The 12,935-nt window shown below is 41.2% G+C and overlaps 1 protein-coding gene across 2 annotated transcripts in view; it reads left to right on the plus strand.

Moving 5' to 3' along the window:
• Positions 1-12,935, plus strand: part of CPNE3 (copine 3) — an 87,125-nt gene that overhangs the window by 33,459 nt on the left and 40,731 nt on the right. For both annotated transcript variants that reach the window (XM_077492984.1, XM_077492985.1), the window contains exons 2-4: positions 7,319-7,458; positions 11,084-11,263; positions 12,273-12,347. In XM_077492984.1, the coding sequence (XP_077349110.1) occupies positions 7,327-7,458; positions 11,084-11,263; positions 12,273-12,347 (387 nt within the window). In that variant the 5' untranslated portion in view covers positions 7,319-7,326. The remainder of the gene's footprint in view (positions 1-7,318; positions 7,459-11,083; positions 11,264-12,272; positions 12,348-12,935) is intronic.

Below are 12,935 nucleotides of genomic sequence, written 5' to 3' on the forward strand. Positions count from 1 at the left end.
ATTGGCGTTAAACAAGTATTCTTGATGCTTTTTCAACCCTCCAAAAGCACTACAAAATTGTATCAAAAATGTGTCATACATGTTTTAGGCTAATTAATAAGCATTGCTTCGTTTTTCATAATCGACACGCATTTGAATGAGCCCCAAGAATACGAACTTGAATGAATCTTTCTTTTGTTTTTTTTTAACCAGCGTTTAGTGTCATTTTAAAGACGAAGTAAACCCTGATGGGTTTTACTTCCTTTTTTTTTTGTTCCCTGTAAAGTAAAAGCATAATGTGCTGATATACATCGCATACTAGCGCATTATGTGACACCTGCAAACAAAGCCCGCGCTGTCACCGCTGGAGGCTGCATACATCCTCGCCCCTAATACTTCCGGGGCCGCGGACTGTGACTGGCCCGAGTCGCGTGACGTCACTCCTGTGCATATTTGTGGGAGCCGCCAGTCAAGGCACTCGTTAGTGAAGAAACGGCACAGAGGGCCGTTTCTTCACAGCGCATGCACCAACGACATTATCGGCGCAGTACAAAGTAAATATCGCCTAGACGGTGCACGTTTAGGAGATATTTAAGGTACCTCTAGGTAAACCTTGATATAGGCTTACCTATAGGTACAACTTGAAGATGGAGGTTTAAAACCTCTTTAACCTGTTCAGATCCACGCCATAGCTGAATGATGGCTACAGCGTGGACCTGCTTTGCCGGGAGCATGTCTATTGACGTCCTCCCGTGCCCGAACAGCCTGCACGCCTCTTGCAGGGCATGCGCTATGATAAGCGAGTCTATGACCCCTTAACCACGTGATCAGCTATCAGCCAATGACAGCTGACCATGTGATGTAAACAGAGCCGGTAATTGGCTATTTTTTTTTTTCCTCACACTGATAGCGCGAGGAGAAAAAAAGCCTATCACCGGCGGCTGTACGAGGGACATTGGTTCCGATCACGGAGAGCTGCCGCCAGCTCCTCAGTACCCACCTGTACCACCTGCCAGTGCCACCAACAGTATACAACAGTGCCCACCAGCGCCACCCAATAGTGCCCACAATCAGTGCCTCATCAACAGTGCTGCCCATCAGTGCCCATCAGTGCCGCCTTATCTGTCCCCATCACAGTCACCTTATCTTTCCCCATCAGTGCTGCATTAACTGTGCCTATCAGTGCCCATCAATGCAGCCTATCGGTGCACACCAGTGACGCCTCATCAATGAAGGAGGAAAATTACCTGTTTGCGAAAATGTTATAACAGACTATGAAACATGATTTATTTTTTTAATTTTCCATAATTTTTTGTTTGTTTAGCAAAAAATAAAAATCCCAGCTGTAATTAAATACCATCAAAAGAAAGCTCTATTTGTGTGGGAAAAAAATGATAAAAATTTAATTTGGGTACAGTGTTGTATATAAATTGGTGTGGGCAGGAGGGGGGTTTAAGTGGCCAGTAAGCAAGTGGTTAAGGCTTATGTGAAATTTCAGTGACTGGGTTTACGAATACTTTAACCTAGAACTTCATTCAAAAGTGAAAGTGTTGCTTATCCTCCTCCCCATCCCTGCCCCTACCAATTTGTTCAGGTACCTGTCCTATTTCTTAATTTCTCACCTAGGTGAGAATTACATCACTTGTCCTGGTAGCCTGTAGGACCAGTCTCCCTGTGCCCTGCGATCTTCTGTATGTAGAGTGGGCAGCTGGCTTAGATTCATCAGGAAGTCACAACCGGCTCCCAAATCCAAGATGGTTGGCTGCAGGTAGACTGGGACTCGAGGCACTGGTAAGTACATCATTTTTTAAAGTAAGCAGCTACAGTATTTGTAGCTGCTGAATTTTATTTATTTATTTTTTTAAAGTGTGAAATTCCCCATAGACATGCGAGTCAAGATATTTCGGGGGAAGTTGTAGTTGGACAAATTGTAATCCTGCAGTTTTTCTCCCAGAGGTTTCTGTTTTCACTCACCCGTTCTTCCTAGTTTCTTCCTCCATATCCACTTCTGCATTTTAGGTGGTTAAACTGGGATGATGCCTGCAGCTGCAGATATCACCCCAGTATTGTTTTTTTTTTTTTCTAGAGCTGGTGGTCAGCTTTCTTTTAAAAAGTAATCTTAGCGGGTAACTAGCAACAGGACTGCTTTTACAAGCACCTGGAGGGGATGTCCCCCACCTCCTGCCACCTTATGTGGCTTGCTCGGACTCTCAAGCCCCATTGGAAGACCCAAGCGTCCTCCAGCTGGTCGGAAAGCCAAACAAAGCTGGGACTTGATATCCCTTCTGGTTTACCCGGTTGTCAACTGCGCCATTTAAAAAAAAAATCTAAAGCATTCTAAAACACCAATCTTGCCAGTTTAAATGTTTTTTTTTTGGGCAGAGGAGGGATTTGGGTTCTTATAGACCCCAGATCTCTCCATAAAGAGTACCTGTCACAAGGATATTTACATTCCTTGTGACAGCAATAAAAGTGATTAAAAAAAATGTAAAGCAACAGTGTAAAATGGTACAAAAAATTAATACATTTTAAAAAAATGCCCCCGTCCTGCTGTGTTCATGAACAAAGGTGAACTTGCGCCTTGGTTCCGCACGCATGCAAACAGCGATGGTCTCCCACATGTGAGGTATCACTGCGAACATCAAATCGTGGGTAGTAGACCTCCTCTGTAAATCCAAAGTGGTAACTTGTAAAGGCTTTTAAAGCATCACCTATGGATAGTAAAATTTATAACGCTTGTTGACGTTGCACAGGCGTGCACAATTTTAAAGCGTGACATGTTTGGTATCTATCTGCACTGCGTAATATCATCTTTTGCCATCCTACCAAAAAATTGGGTTATGTACTGTTTTTTCCTTTGCATTAAATTCAGAAAAGTTGATTTATTTCCCCAAAAATTGCGTTTGAAAAACTGCTGCGCAAATACTGTGTGACATAAAAAAAATTGCACAAGCCTCCATTTTTTTTCTAGGGTCTCTGTTTTAAAAATATATATAGTGTTTTCTAATAAATTTTCTAGCAAAAACTACTGTTTGTTACATGTAAACAAAAAGTGCCAGAAATGGCCGGACTGGAATTTGATATACTGTACAGTACATCAACATGAGCTCTGTTGTTGGTACTGTAGCAGTGCTGAACATATTCTGACCTGGTCATACAATGGGCCTAAACATGCGAGTGAGTCAAAATAACATGAAGTTTGTGCAGTTTAGTAACCAGAATAGAGCAGGACCAGAGGCTATAAGCGTAATGCTTTTTTATTAAAAATTAACCTTCTACTAAAACACATTATCTCATCTCGTGATATCCTCAAGATAATCATTCCTCTAGTTAATTATTTTCAGGGAAAGCACATTCCTTCCTTTTAATTACAAAACCCCTCTCTGCTAAATGTTATGTGCATATGGATATGGAAACAGAGGTTGGGGCGAGGATTGTGTTCAATTGTTAAAGACAGAACTATCGTCTATATTTGAATTGAAGACGTGCCTAGAACCCAACTAGTCTCTACCCTCCCTTGTTTAGTGTAAATATATATCATGTCTGCTGTCCACGGTGAATTCTAGGTTGTAGCTTAAAGCAGTATTATCAAAATCAAAAATGTAATGGATTGCAGCTTACCAATGCTTAGATGTGGTGGCTCCATTAATTCTTCTTTTTTCGAGGACTCAGAGGAGGAGAGCGAGCACAGTGTGTCACTTCTTTTTGTTTTTAATTTCATTTTTAATGTTAAGATAAAGAGTAACTTCACCCCTATCTAGTTATTTTTTTTAATTCCCTGATAACTGTTGCTATATGTAAATAAAAAATATATACGTACTAGTCCGTGGCATCCAGCGTTGTCCTCCTTCCAGCCCCATCTTCTTCTTTGTCGCTGTGCTCCCACGCCCGCATCTTGTCCAGACATTTTGAGCATGCAATGACACTCCATGGGTCTGTCACTCCATTCTGACTGTCTAGTGCAGTGGTTCTCAGCCTGGGGGTTGAATGACGATTTGCCAGGGGGCACCGAATCCTGGGCTGTTCCTGAAGCCCTCACCACTCTCCCAGCGTTCTCACGGCTGCCCAGCAGGGCTGTCCCTGAAGCCTGTGGAAGCCCAGCTGGGCTATTCCTGGAGTCCGCGGCCACCCACACAGCCTCTTCTCAGCTGCCATTTCAGTTCATGTCATAGGTGGGGGGCAGAGACTAGAGGTCAGCTGACTGGTAAGGCTTGTGAAGTGAGAGGGGCTGGAGGAAACACTACCTCCTGATTTCGGCAAAGAGGGGGAGGAATAAAGAAAAAGGGAAAGGACAAGAAAAATAGCTAGAGAGAGGGATGAAATTAGGATAAAGAGATAAAGGAGAACAAAGAGGAAGAGTGGTACATCCTAAAATGTACAATAAGGGGTTTTAACACTGTACAAGTGGAAGGGACTCAGGGAGCGCAAAATGTCCATGGGTTAGGGACGCAAATTACTTGTCACGCCTTGGGTGCTGACAACCCACGCTACAAATTATTTTTTACTGTTAGGGGTCCCCACATCTTGAGGAAATTTATATCAAGCGGTCATGGCACTAGAAAGATTGAGAAACACTGGTCTAGTGGCTAGATCCTCTAAGAATCCAGTAGAGGAGTGATATCACTGGAAGGAACTGTAGAGGACCGGCATTATTGGGGACATCCTAAAGAGCTGTATTATCGGTCCCACACATCATTGGCAGTGACCTGGACAGGAGACCTAGGTGAGTATAACCTTCTTCAGTAGTAATATAGGAAGTAGATCTTGCAGCAAAGAACAGCCTTTCTCATCATGTTTTTAACCCAGAGGAACCCTTGAAATAGTTTTCAGGCCTCAGGGAAACCCTGCTAATTTAATTTAAAGAGATATTAAAGTAGAAGTCCAGTCTGAGCTTTTTAGGCTGGGCTTCTCCTCTGGGTCACAGGAGTGCAATTCGTTTTGCACTCCTGTGATCTGTTTTTAACAGGGAGCGGTTTAAAACCTGCTCACCGCTGACGTTGCTGCCATCAGTCGAGGCAGAGCGTCATCCCAACTTCCCAAGTCTGGATCCACCAGCTGCCTTAATTGATGGTAATCTCAGTGAGCCGCTGAGACTGCCGCTCCCCTCCCCTCCAGCAGCTCAGCCCTCCAGTGAGTGTAGAGAAGCAAAGGAGAGCCACTGACTGACAGCAGCTCTCCTTTCGGGGATCTGAGAAAACTGAGGCATCAGCGATGTTCGGTGGCTCAGTTCTCAGTGCAGGGGACAGATGCAGCATCGGTCTGATGCTGCATCAACATAGGTAAGTATGAATAAAAAAACATACACTCTTAAAGGCAATTTTATTTATTTATTTTAAAATAAACATGTCATACTTACCTGCTCTGTGCAGTGGTTTTCCACAGAGCAGCCCCGATCCTCCTCTTCTCTGGTCCCCTGCCACCACTGCTGGCTCCTCCCTCCTGCCGAGTGCCCCAGGAGCAAGCAGTTTGCAATGGGGGCATCCAAGCCGCTGCTTAGCATGTCCATTTTCACACACACAGCTGCCGCTTGGCCCCATCCCCCTTCTCCTTATTGGCTGTGATTGACAGCAGCAAGAGCCAATGGCTCCTCCTGCTGCTGCCTCAGCTAATGAGGATGGAGAGTCCCTGGAAAGCTGAGGCTCTCCTGCACATTGCTGGATCGCGATGGGGCTCAGGTAATTATTAGAAGGAGCTGGCAGGCTGCTGCACAGAGGTGGTTTATTACCTTCATGAAAATAAGGTAAAAAACCGTGAGCCTTTAGAACCAGTTTAATATGGGTCAGCGGAAGAATGCTCTTTACATTGGTGATGTGTGAAGGATGTTCTTCTTGAAGTTGTGGTCAGAATGCAACACTGACAGACAACTAAAAACATTGTTGTTGTCATTCTGCTGGCTCTGCCATGTGGCATTGACCATGGAACTTTGCAATCCCCATCAAATGGAAGGTCAACCAGCCAAAGTGCAAGGAACCCTTAGCAACCTTTGGAGGAGCCCTGGTTGAGGATGGCTGGTTTAGGGGGTAGGAGGGGAGTGGATGGTGGAGGGTAATATTTTGCTTTAGAGCTGGCCTGCTTTCCTAACTCAAAATTCATATTGAGTGAACATCCTAAATAAAATATGTTTTTTATGCATATCACTCATATTTTACTTTCAGTTTTATTTTATCTAAAAGTAGCAAAAATTACACCTGACGAAACCTGTAAGGGCCTGTGATAAGGAATTCTGTACCGTCGTAGCTACCGTATTGGCACTGCTCTCATCTCTGTGCGTCTGTTCAGTGCATTTGTCTAATTTTACTTATTTTCCTCCCACCAAGAAAGGCATACATATACCTAAGAAACAGGGGGATATAAATCAATGTTTTTAAAAAAATCTGATTTTTTTTTTAAATTTGAATCTGATTGTTTTTATTTTAAATCAATTTTTTTTTGTGGGAGGAAGGATTTTAATCAAATTTATTTTAATAAAATGCTTTTGCAGTAAAAATCTAAAGATTGATCTATTTAGGATACATTAATAATTTAGTTTATTTAGCGTGAAATGGAGCTTAGTTTGTGTAGCATGAGGCTGTATATTCTGCAATATTTAAATTTTTGGTAAACTCATTCAATGAATCCAAATTCTGCAAGCTGAGATAACATGCACAGCATTAATGCTTTCACACAATTTCACGGTATCCATGAGATAAAACAAAGTACAGGAATATTCATTTATCCCATTGTTTTGCAAATATATGTACACTACAATCTGTATGATTGAATCAGTTCTGATATCGCTGTTTTACTAACCTGACCGCTTATTATTGTAAATGGGAAACATTAATTTTGTTTGCAAAAATTAAAGATTCTAACTACCAGCATGAATAAGTCCTTACATTTAAAGAGCACCTGTCATTTCAGATCCAGGCATGACAGCACCTGTTGCACTCACCTGCTGCTGCCATGTCCCTTATCTTGTTGTGTCACTGCCGCATCACCAGCCGTCCCATTGAAAAGAATGGGAGTGACGGGACTATCGATAAGTAAACAGTGGGTCAGAGGAGGCTCTATCTGCTGCGGGACAGAGATGACAGTTGCTCTTTAGAAATTATGATTTAAATTGAGTTTATTTAAATCAAGCCTTTTTACTAGTGACCTGTCTGCAATCTGCTCTGCAGCCACCACGGAGATGTGTGAGCCGGTCACAATCTCCTGTCATGCGAATTGGATGCAGGAAAACCCACATCCAACTCGCATAGGTGTGAACTCAGCCTGAAACGGAACCATAAAAAAACAAATTTTTCTGCTCTGAATAATTCTTCTGAATGTAAAATCCCTTTTTTTATAATTTTTTTTTTAGAGCTTCAAATGGCGGCGCAATGTGTGACCAAAGTGGAGCTGAGCATTTCCTGCGACAACCTTCTAGATAAGGATATTAGTTCCAAATCTGATCCTTTGTGCGTTCTCCTAATGAACACCAGTGGCCAGCAATGGTTTGAGGTATATAACTTTATTGATATAATTTATTGTTTGATTCAATAAATTGTTCTTTCTAATGCACAAGTTTAACTGCATACACACTGAAATGTTTGCTAGTAAGTGTGAAAAGTTCTGTAATGTGCCTGAGGTTGTATAGTATGAGAGATTGTATAAACATGCACTAAATTGGGCTGTGCTTCGTCCCATTCCTACAGATTGCTCCCCAGACATCAGTGCAGAGCGAACATAATAGGCCTGATTTACTAAAGGACTAGAGACCATTCACTTAACATGACATTTAACGTGACACAACAGTGACATTTCTAGATCAGTGGTTCCCAACCTTAGTCCTCAAGAAATCCTAACGGATCATGTTTTCAATATTTCCTTAACAAAGATGCTTTAAATTCATACCAATGGCTTGGTATTTATGACAATTTTTTTGTTTAAATTAGATCTATACCCATATCTACTTCAATGCTGTGGTGAAGCTCCTTCACTGGCCTCTGACCTCATTTATCATGTCTTCTTTCGGGTTCTGATTTTTGCCTATTTTGATTGGCCAGGCTGAGATCACTATCACCAGACTAATCTTTATAGCTTTTAGCTCAAAAATAGATATTCCCCACCCTGCCTACTATTCATCTATGGAAACAACATAGGGGTGTCCGGAAAAAATGTATGAAATGTTAGGAGAAATTACTGAATACTTCAGGCCTAGGTCCTCCACAGTTGACACTACACAGGCTTGTGAATTAGATAATCACGATGTTACCCAGCCCACCTCTAGGACAAAAAGAATTGAAAAAAAACATGCAGATAGACACAGGAACGTATATAGAGTAAAGATACTTTAGTCTAGTAACCACAACAGTTGTTATACATTATACAAGCCTTTCTCAACCATTGAAATTTGGAGGAACCCTTAAAATTTTCAGATCTCAGCGAACCCAACTATTACTATATCTATAGGTCATGGTAAACTAGTGTGAGCGTGTTTGACAGCTGGGGCTGCTCTATATGACACAGACAACCTATTGCTCCCGCTGTTATCAATCTGTCCTGTAAGGAGGAAGGGAGCGGAGAGAGCTGCTGCTGTCATGCACATTGCTGGATCGAGATAGGGCTTAGGTACAGTGCCTTGAAAAAGTATTCATACCCCTTGAAAGTTTCCACATTTTGTCATGTTGCAACCAAAAACGTAAATGTATTTTGTTGCAATTTTTTGTGATAGACACAAAGTGGCACATAATTGTGAAATTTAAGGAAAATGATAAATGGTTTTCCAAATTTTTTACAAATAAATATGTGAAAAGTGTGGCGTGCATTTGTATTCAGCCCCCCTAAGTCAATGCTTTGTAGAACCACCTTTCGCAATTACAGCTGCAAGTCTTTTTGAAGATGTCTCTACCACATTTAGAGAGTGAAAATGTTGCCCATTCTTTGCAGAATAGCTCAGGCTCTGTCAGACCGGATGGAGAGCGTCTGTGAACAGCAATTTTCTTGCCACAGATTCTCAATTGGATTCAGGTCTGGTCTTTGACTGGGCCTTTCTAACACATGAATTTGCTTTGATCTAAATCATTCCACTGTAGCTCTGTCCGTATATTTAGGGTCGTTGTCCTGCTGGAAGGTGAGCCTCTGGACCAGTCTCAAGTTTTGCAGACTCTAATGCCGCGTACACACGACCGGACTTAGGTCCAACAGACTTTCGACGGAGTTCTGACAGAGTTCTGACGGACTTTCCGAATGAACGGACTTGGCCACACACAATCACACCAAAGTCCGATGGATTTGAACGTGATGACGTACGACTGGACTAGAATAAGGAAGTTCATAGCCAGTATCCAATAGCTGCCCTCGCGTCGGTTTTTGCCCGTCGGACTAGCATACACACGAGCGGATTTCTCGGTAGGAACTGGGTCCGGCGGAGTTCCATTTCTAAAGTCTGTCAGACTTTTGCAAATCAAAAGTCCGCTGCAGCCCACACACGATCGAATGGTCTGCCGGAATTGTTCCGTCGGACTTTTGATGTTGAAAAGTCTGGTCGTGTATACGTGGCATAAGAGGTTTTCTTCTAAGATTTCCCTGTATTTGGATACATTCGTCTTGCCATCAACACTGATTAGCTTCCCTTTCCCTGCTGAGGAAAAGCATCCCAACAACATGATGTTGCCACCACCATATTTCATGGTGGGGGTGGTGTTTTTTAGGTGATGTGCAGTGGTAGTTTTCTGCCACACATAGCGTTTTGGTTTTAGGCCAAAAAGTTCAATTTTGGTCTCATCTGACCAGAGCACCTTCTTACACATGTTTGCTGTGTCCCCACATGGCTTATCGCAAACTGCAAACGGGACTTCTTATGGCTTTCTTTCAACAATGGCTTTCTTGCCACTCTTCCATGAAGGCCAGATTTGTGGAGTGCGCGACTAATAGTTGTCCTGTGGACAGATTCTCCCACTTGAGCTATGAATCTCTGCAGCTCCTCCAGAGTTACCATGGGGCTCTTGGCTGCTTCTCTGATTAATGCTCTCCTTGTCCGGCCTGTCAGTTTAGGTAGACGGCCATGTCTTGGTAGGTTTGCAGTTGTACCATACTCTTTCCATTTTTCGTATGATATATTGAACAGTGCTTTGTGAGATGTTTAAAGCTTGCAATATTTATTTATGACCTAACCCTGCTTTAAACTTCTCCACAACTTTATCCCTGACCTGTCTGGTGTGTTCCTTGGCCTTCATGATGCTGTTTGTTCACTAAGGCTTTCTAACAAACCTGTGGGCTTCACAGAACAGCTTTATTTATACTGGGATTAAATTACACACTGGGGAATATTTACTAATTGGGTAACTTCTGAAGGCAATTGGTTCCACTAAATTTTTGTTGGGGGTATCGTAGTAAAGGGGGCTGAATACAAATGCACGCCACACTTTTCAGATATTTATTTGTAAAAAAATTTGAAAACCATTTATCATTTTCCTTCCACTTCACAATTATGTGCCACTTTGTGTTGATCTATCACATAAAATCCCAATAAAATACATTTACGTTTTTGGTTGTAGCATGACAAAATGTGGAAAATTTCAAGGGGTATGAATACTTTTTTAAGGAACTGTAAATATAAAGGTGGCTGCGGATTATCCTGGACGCAGGTTTTTTTACCAAAAAAACAAAACAAAAAACCTTAAGACTTTTACTATAATCAGAACATGCTCTTTGAATATGTTCTTGGACTGAAGTCTTCAACAATGCCAAGTAGAAAAGCTACAAGTGAAATGGGGACCTTAATGTCTAGTTTGTCAGTGAGAAAGACCTGAGAAGTTTAGCTTATTTACTAAGCTGCTTGTTAAACAAGTGAACATTTATTTAATATGTGAATAGTCTCTACTCCTTTAGAAAATCAACTTTATAATGTTCAAAGGTTTAGAACTCATGAGTTTTCTATTTAGAACAGACTTAAATGAATGTTTGGTGGCATTGATATTGCATCATCAGTTTATCTTTATGGTGCACATGTGTGCCCACCCCAAACTCAGGAGTCTTAAATAACTAATAATTAAAGAAAAATATACATTATAACTGCAGATCTGTATCTTCACGCTCAGAGAATGGAATGCATTAATAATGTTTGCGATCTTGTTGTGTTCAGGTTGACCGCACGGAAAGGATTTCAAATTGCCTAAACCCAAAGTTTGTGAAGAAGTTTGTGATTGACTACTACTTTGAAATAGTTCAGAAAGTAAAGTTTGCCATCTATGACATTGACAATAAAACCTATGACCTGGCAGATGATGATTTCTTGGGAGAGTGTGAATGCACCTTGGGGCAAGTAAGTGTATTTTCCAGTTTTATGCTGGACTAGAAACATTTGCTACAAAATAAGTGTGGACAACAAGGAGACACCAATGTCACCGTACTTATTTATCCGGTGGGGATTTTAGAACTTCATCCTGCAATGAAGAAGAACTCCAGTCTAAAGAAAAACCGAAATATAGTTTGAAAACAAGTAGATGTTGGGGAAAAAAGCCCGGCATACTTTAGCCAGTATTTTTTAAAGAATGGGAGATGGTTATCTGCAGTCCGGTTATTCAACTCAAATCCCAACTCCAGCCAGAATTTGTTTAGTGGTAAAGGGGAAGGGTTAGAACCTCCTATTTTATTTCTGCTTGTTTCTTTATTAGTGATTTTTTTTTCTGTTTCTCAGTGACCACCCTGTGACAACAGGACAAGAAAAGTTACAGGAAGGCACAGACAGCTATACCCAGATGGAGGTTCTAACCCTATCCCATTCTATCGAAACGAAACCGCAATTACTTAAGTTTGGCTTTAAGTTTCTGCCCAATTACAGAATACTGACTGACATGGAGCAGAAGAGACTACTGAATTGTGGGAGAATACATTTTTTGCCCTGGTTCAGATTTGCTAAGTTATGACAAGACAGGAGTGACTTGATCATACCCTATGATTTTTAGATATTTTTTTAAATTGTGTAAACCATTGTGCGTACAAAGATGGTTGTTTTGTTAAGAAATTGCATTCAGGTTTAAAGAAGCCTGTATAGCATATTATGGTGATGTGATTCTCTTCTTACTGTATGGAAAAACAAAGAGTGCTGTGCTAATCCTAGTCACAGAAAGCATACATCTTTCCCTGCTGACATGCAATCACTGTGCACAGGAATATTGGGAATAGGTTATTTGGTGGTGGTAAGGCACATGCGATATCAGAAATAATAAGTTAAACATTGGCCCATGGCTACAGTTAGGCTTTAATATTTACGAAGTGGTAGCATCCCTTTTAATTATTATTAACACTTTCATTGTTGTTTTGTTTTTAAGATTGTGTCTAGCAAGAGACTGACCAAACCACTTGTAATGAAAAATGGCAGACCAGCAGCCAAAGGAACAATAACGGTATAGTCATCCATCGTGGTTTTCTTTTTTTGCTTTTATTTTGATTGTGTGGATTTTATTTTGTGGATTGACCTCTTACACCCCATTGAATGAGACTTAAAGGAGAATAGAGGTAAACTTTTTTTATTTTTTTGTAATATCCAAGCACTATGTAATTGTAAGATGCATGAATGCATACCTTGAAAACTGTGTTTGCTGTGGCTGTTTCCCACCTGGGCCCATTTTTTTCACAGCTAACAGCGTAGATGGCATAATCACCATTGTATTAAGAACCCATGGCTTCCTTGAATACAGTTGTTCTGACAAACCGACTGCATCTGACTGGGTGAAGTCACTCTTCAACCAATAGTTTTTCTATAAGCTCAGTTTATTTTTAAACCGATTTTGTCAAGTTGTATGGTGCTTGAAGACCACTCATGGTTCCAACGTTGGCTAGTTCAGCATCCGCAGAGATTCAAGCCGTTTATGCCCAAAATGAAGTCAGCTAGGAGTAGGTAAAATACTGACTTGTTTTAAAATTGCATTTCCCTAAAACACATAGGAGTCAATTTACTAAAACACAAGCACTCAGAATCTGGTGCAGCTGTT

This window comes from Lithobates pipiens, unplaced genomic scaffold, assembly GCF_037356315.1.
Source record: "Lithobates pipiens isolate NorthernLeopardFrog02 unplaced genomic scaffold, aLitPip1_a1.2 Scaffold_19, whole genome shotgun sequence".
Taxonomy (NCBI): domain Eukaryota; kingdom Metazoa; phylum Chordata; class Amphibia; order Anura; family Ranidae; genus Lithobates; species Lithobates pipiens.